General features: G+C 39.3%; 1 protein-coding gene across 1 annotated transcript in view; it reads left to right on the top strand.

The window, feature by feature from the left end:
* Window positions 1-16,275, top strand: part of csmd3b (CUB and Sushi multiple domains 3b) — a 548,309-nt gene that overhangs the window by 180,793 nt on the left and 351,241 nt on the right. The window contains exon 4 of the mRNA XM_072674465.1: window positions 363-557. Coding sequence (XP_072530566.1) covers window positions 363-557 — 195 coding nt within the window. The remainder of the gene's footprint in view (window positions 1-362; window positions 558-16,275) is intronic.

Raw genomic sequence — 16,275 nt, 5'->3', positions numbered from 1 at the left:
AACAATGGAGTTTCAGACATCATTTATGATGGTGGCTTATAAATATTAGCAGTGTAGGCTAGGTGTATTGAGCATTTAGGCACATTACTCTGAAGTACATTCTTTTAACATATTCTGCACAATTCCATATGTTTCAAATAATGTTGTATATAAATTAAATATTTAAAATACATTTTAGTTTTTTTGTTTGATTCCAATGTGATCCAATTTGGCAAATGTTTCTCATAGACTACTACAAACATAAAACATCTGAAATGACATAATACAGATTAGAAAGGTGTAAAAATGAAATGCCTGACTGAAACAGTGTTGTTAATGATATGACACAAATAGTTTAATTTCCTTTCTCCTTTCTTCTCTAGAATTGCAGAGCAGTTCCTGTGGGAACCCAGGTGTCCCACCCAAGGGCATCCTGTATGGGACACGCTTCAACGTAGGGGACAAGATCCGCTACAGCTGTGTTACAGGCTACGTGTTGGACGGCCATCCCCAGCTGACCTGTGTGACCAATGCAGGCAATGCAGCAGTGTGGGACTTTCCTGTCCCCATCTGCAGAGGTAAGCACCAATACATTTAGATCTTTATGTGACTGATGCATGATGGGATGTAAACACTGCATTTGTGTGTGTGTGTGTGTGTGTGTGTGTGTGTGTGTGTGTGTGTGTGTTTGTGTGAGTGTGTGTGTAGAGGGGCGGAGGAGTTGGTGTGGGTTGTGTGTAGTGTAGTACGCTTTAAGTGACCAGTGGCATACACTGCCCTGTGGCTCCAGGCCTCAGTGATGTTACTTGGCATCATTAAAGATAGAGTTTTTTTATGTTAGATTCAACTTGTTTTCCAATCTGATTTGTGACCTTCAGGTCAATATTTAAGCCATAACATTCAAGCCATGGAGAGGTGAAGTGAATAACTTTGGTTATCTGGTTACAGTTGTACCTGGCAAGAGGTAGGATCTACATATTAGTAAACAGCATGTGAACAGTCAGTTCTTGAAGTTGGAAGCAAGAAAAATGGACAAACCTAAGAATCTGAGCCACTCTGACGAGCCAAATTGTGATGAGTCAGAACATCTCCGAAATATCACACTGATATTGTGGTGTGCGGTGATCAGTACTTACCAAAATGCTCTAAGAAAAGAGAAGCAGAGAACCAACAGCAGGATCATGGACCCCCAAATGTCATTGATGCAATCCATGGAGGCCCCACCTTACAACTTGCTGCTGGTTATGTTTTGGTGCCAGATACCACAGGATAGCTGAGAATCTGTGCAAACAAACTGCTAAAATATCTATTATTATCTATGATTTTTAATGAAATGGAGAAAAAGAGAGCTGACCATTGGTTGGAAGATGCATAAAAATAACCTAATCACCATATGCCAGAGGAAGTGACACTTGCAGAAGTGATTATATTGATCAAACTTTACTGCACTGTGATGTGAGATGCATGCAAATGGTTATATATTTTTAACATTGGCAGATGCTGAACCTGTTCCACCACAGTTAGAAACTGCAGTTTGTAGAAGGATGTAGAATGTACTTGACATCTCGAAGAGCTCTGTAAATAGACAGCACTTACTGAAAAGCCTTTTTATATCTGATGCTTGAGATCAGAAAATGCAAACCTGGCCAGGAAAATTGATATTTAATAAGCTGATTTGAATTTCAGGGGTCAGGTTAAATGTGCTTGTGAATGAGGAATCAGTTATTAACGCATACTTCAGGGCTCTTTCTTTAGTCGACTTCACTTCTAGCACTATTATCAAGTCATATGTCTGTTTCCTTTCTCTGGATAACGTTAGGGTGCGTCTCAGACGACACCTGGCGATTGGAAATACTGCTGAAATGCCTCTTATTGATGAAACAGGCTATTGATATAAGCAGTGTTTAACCATTTGGACTTGATTGAGCTTGTAAATCTTAGTTATTTGCATTGCTTTTGACCGTTGAAGTGTCAGTCATATTATTGACCATAACATAGTGTCGTTCTCCCTTATGCTGCAAAAAGAGCTCTGACCTGTATTTATGTAGGTATTCCATTGACTCCACAAGAGATTAACCTCCTGGGACCCAGATTTGCTTAATATTTTGCATTTTTAATTTCTTCTATTTGGTATTAGTATGAGGGATAAGTATAAACAACTAAACTTAGTCTTTGTACAGGAAGTCGTTTTTGCAAAAAAAAAGGGTCACAGTTACACCATAAGTATGATGGTGTAGAGAAGCAGAAATGTAATGTCCCAAAATGTCCCAATGTCCCCTATGTTAGCTCTTCTGTGGGATCGGCCCAGATGGGCTAGCTGTCGCTCCCCATGTTCATTGAATGAGGCTTGGGCGCTCATGACCTTGTGACCAGTTAACTGGTTGTCCTTTCTTTGTACACTTTTGGTAGATTCTGACCACCGCATACCAGGAACACCCTACAAGACCTCCCTGGAGATTTTGGAGATGCTCCGACCCAGATCACAGTTGTCTAGCTCAGTCTCTCAGATCCTAACGCTTGCCCAGTTTTCTGCTTCCAACACATCACCTTCAATAACTGACTGTTCACTTTCTGCCTAATATGTAGATCCCACCCCTTGACAGGTGCCATTGTAACCAGATAATCAGTGTTTTTCACTTCACCTGTTTTAATGTTCTGGCTGATCAGTGTGAGACTTTAATTTACAGTTTGTTAACCATAATCAAAATACTGGCCTCTAGAACATTGATATTACAGTCTGCTGTCTGGTGCAGATGAGTGCTCTATCATGTGCAGTTTCTGGGAATCTTCCTACATTTAAAGCTGCAGTCTGAGAGGAATTATGTATGCACAATTAAGCCTCATGAATTGATACACAAAGAATACTATCATTAAAACCGAGCTCTTATTCATACTGTCGGTCTAAGTCACTGATGCACACGCCTTCTTCCCAAAGTCTGCAGTCAAGTCAAATGAAGGGGAACTCTGTCAGATTGTAAGAATAATGTGATTTTTTTTTTCTTCCACTTAAATTATTCAAAGGCCTCGAGAACCATGGCAGTACGCCTCCGGTTTCGTATGATATTTGTGTGATGTCATGTATGATGTGTTTGCTTCCCTGCATGGGTTCTTTGATATCCGTGCCCAAATGTGTTAGATGCCTGTGTTTAATCTCTTGGGTGTTTGCCTTTGTAGGTTGTGTTGTACGTGTGTGGTTTGCGTGTGTGTGTATGTGTGTATGTGTGTGCGTGCACCTGCATGACAACATAAATCCAGGTGGGCTGAGTGGAATCATGAAGAAATATGCTTTTTAAGTTTGTAACTAAATTGATTCGCATTTATAGCATTTATAGCATTTTTAGCATTTTTAATCAATGACGGTTTGTAGGTTGTAGCTTTCAATTTTTAAGCACTGAAACCAAGCCATAGTGTAAGTCTGGACATTTCTCAGGCATTGAAACAGCACTTCCACATAATTTCTGTGCCAACACGCCCCAAACTCTCAGGCCTCTGCTGGAAAATACACTAAATAGATGGAAATTAGTCCGGGAGTATTCATGCCCTGATTCCCTGCAGCACAACAGGCTTAAGATTCTGTACATGTCCTTGCTGTAAACATATCAAGATTTATTGTCCCATGTTCAGACCAATTATAATGTGCATTAGCCATGACCATACTGAAATAAGCATTCTGCCAGGCTTTTTTTTGTCTTAGCACTGTGTTTAATAGGGAGGCAGAAATGACAGCACCTGCATCATGTTCGTTTTGGTTGGACGCAAATTGCCAAACCCACTGAGGTGGAATGGCAAATAGCCTAAAGTGCTTAAATGTGGAGCATATCCCTAGCTCAGAGTGTAGTCTGAATTAGAAGCACTTTCATGGGCTAGTTTGTAGTCTTGGACTGGAACTTGCCTTGGCACATACAGGTATTGGCCTCCATCACCAAAATCCCCAGTTACAGAAAGCTTTGTACAACACTGATGTAGCCAAGAGAGTGTTTCTGTTATTTTAGGAGGTATCTGGGCATGCATTCGAGGCGGACAATATGACGATGTCTTATTATGCATAGTAAAGCATTCTACAAACTCTTGGGGATTCCTGACCATTTCATCACTTTATCATAAAAAGGGAGAAAACGGCAAGTTCAAAGAGAATTAATGTATTTGAGACAGAAGACATGAAATAAGTGGAATAAAAAAGACTAATAGGGTGTTGTAGAGCTTTTTTACGGACCCAGGTTCGCTTGCTCTGCAGGTTCGATACGTTTGATGAAGTGTGAAAGCTGGTTTTAAGCCCAGGAGAGGTCCAGAGCACCGATCTCTGGTCCTCTCGAAATTGGTGGTCTGGGGGTCAGTTCAAGCAGGCTCTGGAGAGCCTCTGAGCCCCTCCCCCAAATGAGCCCTGGATCGATGCTATGTGCATACTTATGTATTTGGGACAATTGTGAAAATGCCCATAGCCTAGTACTCCTCCATTTGTTTGGCTCTAGTTTTTACTGATAAACAAAGTTCAGGTAAAGAGACAGAGTGCGTCCTCAGACACTCTTACACCAAATTTTGTGTGTGTGTATTATTCTTTTCCACTGTTAAATTCAGAAAATGTGATGAAATTGTGGAGTGTTCATATAATATAAATATAAATATAAATATAAATATAAATATTATTTTTGTATAGTTCAGTGAACAAAGCTTAAAATGATCTTAAATTAAGTAAGTATTTGGGGGGGGGGGGGGCATAAGACTGTATGTAAAGTGTTACTGGTTTCAGGTTTTAGGGTAATAAAAATATCTCTGAATTGATGATAGTGGTGGTTAATTGTTGCCGAATGTTGGATCGATGGAAGCAGAAACTGAATTACTCACTAAAGCAGTAACAACAAAATGTCTGGTTCATGTGCTTTTGGTGGTCTGAAAGTGTCTTCAGCAGGGATGGTTTGGATGCTTTACCAGGTAGACAGAGAGTAGTTGGTGTGGATCTTGTTAGTAGATCATTTACAAGCATTATGGATATATAACATGTATAATGTAGCTGTAAAACACAACATATGGCATGGTTACATTACATAGCTACATATGGACAAAAGTATTTAGACACATCTCTCAATGATTGAATTCAGGTGTTTCATTCAGTCCCATTGCCACAGGTGTATAACAAAATCAATACAGTCTGCTTTTACACACATTAGTGAAAGAATGGCTGGTTCTAAAGAGCTCACTGAATTTCAGCGTGGTTCTGTAATAGGAGCCACCGCTGCAACAACAGGTCAGTTGTTGAAATTTCTTCCCTTCTAGATATCCCAGACCTGCCTTTAGAGCTGCAAAGGAGGGACCAACTGCATATTAATGCCTATGGATTTATGGATGGGCTGTGATTAAAGCTCCTGTATGTGAAATGTGTATGTGGCCCAATACTTTTGTACATATAGTGTGTATACCATGTAGATTTCTGATGTACAAAAGTATTGGGCCACATACACATTACACATACAGGAGCTTTTATCACAGCCCATTCTAAATCCATAGGTAGCATATATTGTAGCACTTATAGCATATTGTAGCATTTATTATAATAGAAGCAGATAGCATGGCCAATAAGTGGCCAATCAGATGTTTTTTTTTTTTTTTTTTCGTGGTTCTAAGTTTTATTGTAGCACACTGATGTTTTCTCCTTGCCTGTTGATCGACTTTTCTTAGGAGTTTGTCTTAGTAATTTTATTCCATCCTGTTTAAACTGGTGTTTCATGTTATGTAATTTTTTTTTTTTTTTATTGTGTCATTACAGATGAAATCCTGTAGGCTTTCAGTGGTATAAATCACCTATTCCCCTTCCTACCAAGCTGATTTCCTTTAAGAAGCCATTAAAAATGGAGAAAGAAATAAAGTTATCATTCATTAGGAACAAAAAATCCCATTTAAAGCTTAAATCAAGGGACCTTTAAAAACACAGCTTCCGCAAATGTCAATGCTACAGTCCCACTCAGTAATGTATGCACCTCTGGACTCGTGCTTGGTGATGTAAAAAGCACTCAGGAATTATTTGTTGTTCCCTGCTCCTTTTTTATTTCCTCCACTAATTGTGTGACAGATGCTTTCACTTTCTTGCCTGTTAATCTGGATTTGTCTGCACTGCACTACAGCCTCAGACATGAACATTAGTTAGCTGAACAGCATTGTAAATCCTTTCCCGCAGCTTTGTTGTTTAAATCAGAAATTGGTGCTCCATCATTTGGAATTTAGGCCATACTGTATAGACATTGCAGAGCAGTACATTAAAAATCAACCTCTGTATTTAACCCATCATGGCCATGAACATACACACTCACACTAGTAAGTAAGGACAGTGAGCATGCACACCTAGAGCAGTGGGCGGCCACCTCCGTGCCCAGGGAGCAGATAGGTGCCTTGTTCAAGGGCTATAACTTTTTAAACTTGTACAGTACAGTGAAACTATTCCCTCACTTTTTCCATGGGTCAGCCATGGATTACATCTTTTTAGCAGCTGAAATCAGTGTAACAAAATTAGGGATGTCCCGATTCAGGGTTTTTACCCCCAATCCGATCCGACTGTCTTAATGCTGACTATTGTCCAAAACCGATTCGATCCAGTCTTTGTTGTTTCTGTAAATAAGAATACAGTCCCACAGCTTAGGTAAGATGTGCTAATACACCATTGTAAACAGCAGCAAAATCACCAACTTCCATCAACTTTTGAAATGACTGTTTTAAACTCTATAGTGTTTAATATCGTACAGTCCAGTCTGACCGAGCTACCTGATCATTCAGCTCCCAGTTCCTTTACAACTATCCATTCAGAGCTCGTTTAGAACCACAAAAGAAGTGTGGTTCTCTCGCTGGTAGAACAGAGCATTTCCATGATAGTTTGGTTTCTAACCAGGCGTAATTCAATTCAGTTAAGATGGGATGGGAGTAATGCTATAGCTTTCCAAATAGAGATAATGGAATAAAATATCTTTGGAGTTGCAAAACATCAACCAAACTGGGTGGTTTTGACAATGTAGACAAAAACAGCAGAAAATAGACAGACGTGGTATAAAAAATATACCCTAGACCATTACATCACTTCCATCAGCATGGGCTGTTGACACAAGGCATGTTGCGTCCGTGAAATCAAGCTGTAGGCACCCGATTCAACAGAAATCGAGCTTTATCAGACAAGGCTATGTTTCTCCAGTCTTCAGCTGTCCTGTTTGGTGAGCCCATGCCCACTGCAGCCTCATCTTTCTGGTCTTGTCTGAAGAAGTGGTCTGAGATGCTTTTTAGCTCACCACAATTGTACAGACTGGTAATCTGAATTACTAAAGCCCTCTGTCAGCTTGAACTAGTCTGGCCATTCTCTGTTGACCACTCTCTGTTGATCACATCTGCGTGATTGTATGCATTGCACTGCTGCCACATGATTGGCTGGTTAGATAATTGTGCAACATTGTTTTAGAAAATGCATGTTTATCATTTTATTATCATACATGTCATTATCATCATACATCATAATCATAGCATCCATTTTTTAAAGCATTGTGCAACACGACCCGAGAAAGGAATGTATATTATTAGGATTCCCAACTCCCAAAAAGTGTCCAAATATTTTACAAGTTTTCAAAAATGCTCAATTGTGTATGCTCACTGCACTTTTGCCTGAGGCAGAGTTGGTCAGTCTATAGCGTCCAAGTATGAAATCGGCATGACAACACTGCTGCACAGGTAGCTCGGTCAAGGCATCACATTCTGAAATGCCTGTTCGATCTGGTTGACAACTCGTAGCCTCTGTATTATGAGGCATTACCATCAATACATGTCACAGACCCCAAGGTGCTCTCCACAGCAGCATTTTGTGCCTTTTTTATTGGGAAAGCAATCTCATGCCTAAGTCTCGGGTGGTGTTTCAGAGTCCAACTCGTTTTGTATTTTTGTTTATTTCCATGTGAAAAGCAAAGAAAGCTTAGCTGTTCAATACTGACACAAAAAAGACAATCACTGTTGCCTTTTATGGCCTCAAATATAGATATTTAGTCTCTGGATCTTTTCCAGGCAAGCTTTCAGAATGTTTTATTAACATATTGAGCGTGCTACTCTAGTCCAATAAATTGTGGCTGCTAATAAATAAGGGGATGTGTTTGTGGATGTAGCCTGCGGTAGAGGTCAATGGTAACAGGCCAGTAAACTCAGGGAAGTAAACTGTCATAGCAGGAGGTTGCTGTGCTGTTAATCAGAAAACTGTAAAATGGCCCAGTCTAGCTCTTTGGCTAAGACCTGGTGTTTGATATTCTGGTTTCAGACATATCTCTCTCTCAAATGACCATTACATGGTTGAGTGGATATTTGTCATTGACTGCCCTCCTTGCTTTGCTGCAATCATACTTTTAGTAAATGGATGCTCTTTAAAACAGTAAATATACTGTAAGTGATGCACATACTGAATCAAACCAGCAGTGATACTAACAGTGCAACTATGTGCAACACAAGACTTCATCCACTTATTGAGCTGGTGCACAAGCTCAGTCAGCGTGCACTTCAGATTGGTAAGTGCTTATTATTGATTAGTTTAATTAGGCTAATAAATAGTGATATTGTAATATAAATGTGGCTGTGATTTCTGTTCTTATTAGAGCATTTTTCTGGATCAATAAATCAACAGATCTTCAGCTTTGTTAGAGCACATATCCTTAAAAAAATATGACAACAGCACTGAGAAAGATTGATTAAAATGCTGATTAAGCTGCAGAGGTAGACACTTCATTTGTGTTGCCCTGTAATACCACATTTTCCACTCTAATGATGGAAAACACTGTTGTTGTTTTTCTAATATGTAACACATGTGAAGGTCGCTTTGGAAGTCACTGCTTACGTGTAGCAGTCTGAAGTTTCCTCAGCAGGGGGTGATATTACTTTGCAAGTTGCAACCCACACCAGTAGAAGCTCACAGATGCACGTGTTTGCCGTCACAACGTGCAAAAGAACAGTATCAAATCATTTATTACTAAAGATTGATGAGTTATTCAACATAATATTTCTTAATATCAGATTTTCAACAAAGATTTTCACTAAATCAATTAAAAAAGCTGAAGCAGTTAAAGCTCTTGGGCTCCCCCTGCAGTTGGGGAGTGTAAGTAACTTTTACACAACTACTATAAAGACAAATCACCCTATGAGTTCCCTCTCATGGACAGCTATAAAGGTTAATTTGTTGACAAGCTAAAAGATACAGCCCCTCCATCTCCATCAAAGTTACACAGTGCAGTAGCTATTTTGTGGCCAGGAGTGGGAATGGGAGATGTCATTCTGTCAATCAAAATGAGTTTAAAGCTGTTATTCTGAGGTACAATTGCTTTTATTCTAAAACAAAGTACACCATGTGGACCACCTGCATAATCCTATCAACCATACACCACTCTAAGCAGCTCTGTAGTAAGCTGTATGTTCATGTTTATGTACTTTGGTACAGCAAAAAGCACTGGTATCAGATCAGTACTCGGCTAATATCTTGATTTCAGATATCACAATTCCAGAGAAAAGGCTGGAATGGCGCATCCCTAATCAATTCTTTAGGCTGGTGAAAATCTATCTCATTCAGTTAAATGCAAATTAACAAGTGAATTGCTGGATTGAATTTACATATGATCTAAATTGATGAAGTGTGCAGTCTAAGGTACAGTAATTCCATTTCCTCATATGCAGATGTAATAGAAGACACTAGTGCTGAGGTATGCAGTTCAGCCGTGGCCAATCTGAATCTAAATATCCTGACAAAGGTAACCAGACTCTGCATAATGCTGAGAGATGCAGAAAAAATGTTGGTGCAAAGAAAAAAACACCTCTAGGTGTAACACATTAATATAGGTCAGTTAAGCACCTATAATGGCGAAATCAGTGGGAATAATGCAAACCTGGACCCCCTGTGATGGCCACCTGTGTCCCTACCCAGCCTCTATCCACACTGTTGCATTTTGTGCTCAGGAATAAACCCAGCTCGGTGCCAGCGTGCTCAGAATGCCTAAAATTATCCCCTTTTGTCAGATGGAATTCCTCAAGGCGTATTATGACACTGATAATTTGACACCAGAGCTTTGAGCCTTAATGACAGGCTTTTGATGTGCTAGACTTTAATTTTGACAGGCTCTTAATATTAAAGAGGTTAGAAGGCTCACTGCAGAAATCATGTCTCTCCTTGCCGCTCCCTGTCTAGCTTTTAACAACCATGGGGACCACCTGCTTAAAGATGTAAATCCCCAACCAATCCCACACCACTCTGAACAGTGCTGTAGTAATGGGATATGACATTCTCACCCTTCATACATGCAATCCTCCAGCCAACGGCTGCATATTTGGTGCACATATTGTTTGATTGAAACGTCCTCTCTCTGCACAACTTACAGCCATGAGTACCTTCTTATGTCATATGACTTGAATAATTGATTATTGACATGGTAACTACATGTCCTATAATGACATGTCCTATAATGACCCAGCATCAATGATTAAACGTCACTCTCATGTGAGGGTGTAATGGTGTTCCTCTGCAAAGGCACGTCAAACATGAATGTACGCACCAGTGGGAAGTCTCTGTAGGTAGAATGAACTAAAAGGGGTCAATGGAGAAAATGCCATTTTGCTCTTTGATTGAAATCCTTGTCCTCAGTATCAGCATTCATTAACCCCATTTTCTTTTTCCAATACTGTCTAAATTAAACCTATTTGTCTAGTATTGTCTTAGGGGTACCGTAACCATAAGACCTAACAAATTGCTGGGATGGGGGAAAGAAACAGCCCAAAAATGACTTTGGCTGAAATGAACTTGGGACTGTAGTCTCACTTTTAGGTGATTAGCTAGTATTGTTAAAAGTTAAGAGACAAAACCATAGCAGGACAATTTAGCAGCACAGAAAGAAAAATAATGTGTTTTATTATTCCAAACATAACAGAAAACCAGTAGATTTTCATTTTTTAAATGATCGACTGGTTAAGGAGCTAATGCTACTAACCAGTCCAGTATTGGATGCTACCATAGCACCATCATTCCTGTTTATCTGCTCCAGAGAGTCTTATTCTTTTGGCAGTAAAAATCTATAGGGATTACATCTGTGTCACCAAAAACACTGGCTAGAGTAGTTAACATCTAGCTAACATCGGAGTACCTAATATCATCAATAACATCACCAATAACATCAGCTAGAGTAATTAACATCCAGAAAACATTAACTAGAGTAGTTAACATCTAACTTACATAAGCCAGAATGGTTAACATCTAGATAACATCAGCTAAAGTAGTTAACATCTAGATAACATCAGCTAAAGTAGTTAATATCTAGATAACATCAGATAGAGTAGCTAACATCTAGCTAACATTAGCTAGAGTAGTTACGCATGTACTCTAGTAGTTGTTTATAACCCAATTAATAGATTAATTAATGTTCCAGCTCATAAACTCTGTATACTTAGATTATTCAACTAGTTGCTTATTTAAAAGGCAGCAAGGATTTATTTATTTATTTATTTATTTATTTATGCTTTAATCTTGCTATATTAATGTCTAGTACTGTATAAATAAACCTTTAAACCTATAAATATATCTAAAGTATGGTTGAATGGCTGCTTTATTATGCACATTATATTTGTTCATGATCTACTGCTTTGTCAGTGTCAGCACTGCAGAGAATGTCAGCTATGGAGTTCAAAGGGAGCAAAACTGAGTTATGTATTTAAGTATGGCAGTGTTTTTAATTTCATCATAGCCAGAGTTAGACAAGTTTGGCTTCAGAAAGTGAATGTCCTGCCAGATTGTCAGTGCACCTCTTTACATAACACTGTGATTAACTACTGTGCTTTAGATTTAGAGATTTATTTATAGGTATCACTGTATATTAATATTTTAATATTTGAAACATTGTCTTAATTGCTATTCTGGTGGACTGTATAACACTGTCTCACAAAATCATGAAGTTCTCACCTTAAAGAAATTGCGTCTGTTCTCTGAAGTGTTCTATTATACTACACTGTGTCCGTGTCCTGCAGCCCTAGTTAAATGCTGAACTCGTGGTTTGCTTTGGGAGTGTAGTTGACGGTCCTTTGTGGTAGATTCCATTTATAGGCTTAACAAAATTCCAGCTGCAATCACAGTGAGTGTCTTCATGATGACATCTTCAGAGTTGTAGCAAAGAAAACAGGAATGCAACCACGGAATAATTGAATTGGCATGTCTCAGCACTTTCTGAGTTTCCAGGCACAGGCTCCAGGGCCAGAGGGGAATACGCTCTTACAATATTCACAAACCAAGTGTCAGTCTTTTATAGATGTAGTTTGCTTACAAGAGATTTCGCTCTCGTTTTATCCTTGCTTCAAACCCTTCTTTAGGAAAGGGGTTCTTTTTTTTGTTAGTCCCAAGTGTAAGTGCTAACAACCCGGAAAATAGCAGCTCCAAAAAACTTTACAATTTTGTTAAAGAGAGTGATATAGGTGCCATAATTCTCTGCACTTTAGGTGCACACATATTTTAGCAAAGTAAATAAGCCACATATATTTCTATGTGAAAAAAATACATAAATAATAAGCCCCCCAGACACTCCCCCTAGTCACTTTGCAAGGTGGTAGTAAGTTAAGGCTCCTGCAGATGGCGTTGCATAAGGAGTTGGGCTATAAATACCTGTGGGGTGTGCAACGGGATTCATAGATTTAGAAGAGGTGGTACAGTGCACGTTGGATGTGTTGTCAATGAGTCACAAAGCAGATGTTAATGATTGGCAAAAAGAAGTGATTGCATTTGGGTGTGCCAAAGGCCATAGTGTGAAGGAACATTCAGGAGCATTCACACTTCTGGACTGGCCTGCAAGATCCCCAGATTTCAATCCTCTTAAAAATCTGTGGGACTACCTGGAACAATAAATAAAATAAACGCAGGGAAGACATCCACAAAAATTTTGGCCAACCCGATTTGTGTTTGTGGAGGTATTACGCACTATTTATGTCCAGTTAGCTTATATTAACTCTATTTCTATGTGATGAAGATCCACTGAGAAGATCAAAACATATAGAAATGGCCAGTGGGTTCACGCTTGGACAAGTCTATGTGGAACAAATTCTTGGGAATTTGGGAAGATCCTGTTACAAAATTTACAAAAAATTGACAAAAACGGTGTTATGCAGTTCTTGTGAGAGGCCTTGTGCAGCTCCAGTCCAGCTGTCTCCCTCTTTCCCAAAATGAAACTGCTAATATGTATATGATTATTGGGAGTGGCATATTTACCTGTTATTGTAATGTATCTGATACCTGCATCTGTTCCTGGGATCAGAGAGGGTCAAGGGCCCAACTGTAGCAGCTTAAGCTGTAAAACTGCACAATTTCTACCCCAATATTAGCCCTGATCGTCAGTCTGGCTGAGTATGTGCTGGTTGGCTTTAGTCTACAGATTTTCTGACAGATCAGCAGTATATCAAATTTAATTTGTTTGGTTTTTGTTTTTCGTCCCGACCCTGAGCGTAATCAGAAGTGTATACTGGTCAGCGACTCAATCTGAACAGGTTCCATTAATAGCCAATGAAAACTGGGCATGGAAAGTGCGACGTTCAGGAAGATTTCAGACAGTTTTTTAATTGTACATTCCACCTTAAATGATGGCATGCATGTTGTGGGGCATGTGTGGTTCGGAGCAGCAGCAGGTTGCAGTTGTGTAGTGGATGATCCTTAGTCATTCAGTGTGCTGTGGACATTTTTTCATTCGCCATAAAAATCATCAAATCTCAGTCAGGAAGTGTGAGACGCCCTGACTTTGTGTCCAAAGCTTTAGCAGACCCAGGAATTGAACCCACATCCATGCGATAAAAAACAATGCTCTAACCACTGAGCCACCACTGCCTACAGCCTTATTATGTAACTTTGTAAGTTGTATTACCATCCATTACCATCCTGTTTTATGATTACTCTTATAGTTCGCTGGTCCTGTTGGAGTGTATCTTTCTGTGCTTGTATTTTGCAGCTGTTGTGTAACAGTGCAACGGCAAGGTTTTTACAGCTTCAGTCCTGAAGAGCCAAAGCAGTGGCCCACTAAGTGTTTTCTATGCTCTGACACACCTGATTTAACACCAGCTAATGATCAAGTCCTTCATTAGCTCAGTTAGGCTTTTTTTTAAACACCTGAAAACTGTAAAGTTCTGTGGCGCTCTATCTCCACATGCCTGGAGCTGGGCACCCTGAACCAGGCTATCATTTTAAAGAGCATTTGGCCCAGAGAATTAAAGACAATTTTGCAGACTTGGTGTTGTTTGTGTGCTGCACGCAGCTGGAGGCTGTGTTGCCAGTTATGTGCCACAAGCATGTAGGTAACAACTGAAAGCAGAGCAGAATATTTAAAGGACCCCCAAACTGTGTTCTGTTCAACCTCCATGTACGTCTTCATGTTGAAATGATTGCATCTGCTGCATTTACATAACGTGACATTTGTTTTTTATGAGAGTTTTTGCTAGCTGCAACTTACCAAATGTCACAGTAATGCTTAATTCTTTTTTCCACTCACAAAACATAGAGCAACATGAGAGGGTGAGCAGTGTTGACAGACTATAGCCTCCATATATCACACACATATTTAGTATTCTACGTTCATGTCAACCAAATAAAAATGTTGTGCTTTCCTGTTACAGCAGCTTCTATTTTGAAAACCCTTTTAGCATTGTAAGCATCACATACACACTATATGGACAAACGTATTGGGACACCTACACATTACACCTACAGGAGCTTTTCTGGCATCCCATTCAAAATCCATTGGCATTAATATGGAGCTGGTCCCACTTTGCAGCTCTAACAGCAGGTCTGGAGCTCTGCAGTTATTGAGTCGGCAAAGCGTTGGAGACTTTGAGAGCTCAGCACTCGGTGATCCCACTCTGTAACTTTACGTGGTCTGACACTTTGTGGCTGAGTGGCTGTGGATCCTAAATACTTCCACTTTTCAATAATACAACTCAGAGATGATGGTGGAATATCTCGAAGGGAAGAAATTTCACCAGCTGACTTCTTGTTGCAGCGGTGGCTCCTATTACAGAACCACGCAGGAGTTCAGGGAGATCTTTAGAACCACAGATTATTTCACTAATGTGTGGAAAGGCAGACTGCATGGCTGCGTGCTTGTGGCAATGGGACTAAATGGAACACCGGAATTTAATGATTAAGAGCTTTGTCCAAGTATTTTTGTCCATATGGGTGTACATACTGCTAAGGTTTTTTAACAGTAGGCTACGGTAATTACATACAGTATGCACTCACCATCATTCCAAATGAGAAAGAAAAACATCCCCCTACTTTAACTTCTTTTCTGAACACTCTGAACTGTGGTGTAAGAATAGTGTTTTCATCAGATCAGACGATGTTTGTCAGAAGTGTTGAGGGAGCACAGGCATTGCTTGAGAATATGAGAATATTACTATGAGTTAAGTGCCTTGCTCAAGAGGGAGGAAAAAGCACTCTTCCGTCACTCCCCCCACACTCCACCCTTACTTCCTTCAGGGAATTGAACCAGCAACCTTCTTGTTCCAAACTTGCTTCTCTAAACTTTAGGCCATGGCTGCCTGAAATTCTCAGTGTTGTCAAACTCATAAATACAGAATCTGAAAGAGGTTGTGAAAATGGCTTACAAAAAAGTGCTGTAACAAGGCAGGAACTAGTATTTGCTTTAAATGGGCAATTCTTGCCCTCATTGAGACTCAGAGCCATTTACACACAAATGGGGGAACATTGAGTTCAGAATAACATTTTAACAAAATCTGAATATTGTTATAGAAAACAGTTTCATCACAAATAGTGATTAAGCAATCTCTGATGTTCAGATGTTATTTCTGGTTTCTCAATAAAAAGAAAATCGGAGAAAATTCTAAATTAATAGAGGTATAAACATTAATCATCTAAGTGCCCTCTGAAATGATGTTCAAATCCTGCGCAAATTAATAAAGGCTTAAAAATGAATAAAATAGATAAATAAATAAATAAATAACCATGCTGCTGAATGCCGCTGGCTCTTTAACGCTGTTTCAGATTGCTGTAGTTCCAATTTCAACATTTTATAATTTTATAAAAAAAAAATTCTTTTATTTATTTATTTTGGAACAAAAATGCTTACTGTCCAGATAAACAGCTTTACATATCATTTCCCCAGACTATTGCAGACAGTTTTGGCTCCTGTACTTTTTCTTTGCATTTTAAGGGACAAAAATGTTAAACATGGGGGCGGTTTTACCCTTTTGCTCCTGGTTATTTATAACACTGCGCTGTAGTCTGTATCTGGATATTGCTGGTACACACTCCTAAAAATACTTCAA

This window comes from Salminus brasiliensis, chromosome 3, assembly GCF_030463535.1.
Source record: "Salminus brasiliensis chromosome 3, fSalBra1.hap2, whole genome shotgun sequence".
NCBI lineage: Eukaryota > Metazoa > Chordata > Actinopteri > Characiformes > Bryconidae > Salminus > Salminus brasiliensis.
Note: the sequence above shows the minus strand (reverse complement) of the source record. Positions and strands in the feature narration are given on the sequence as shown.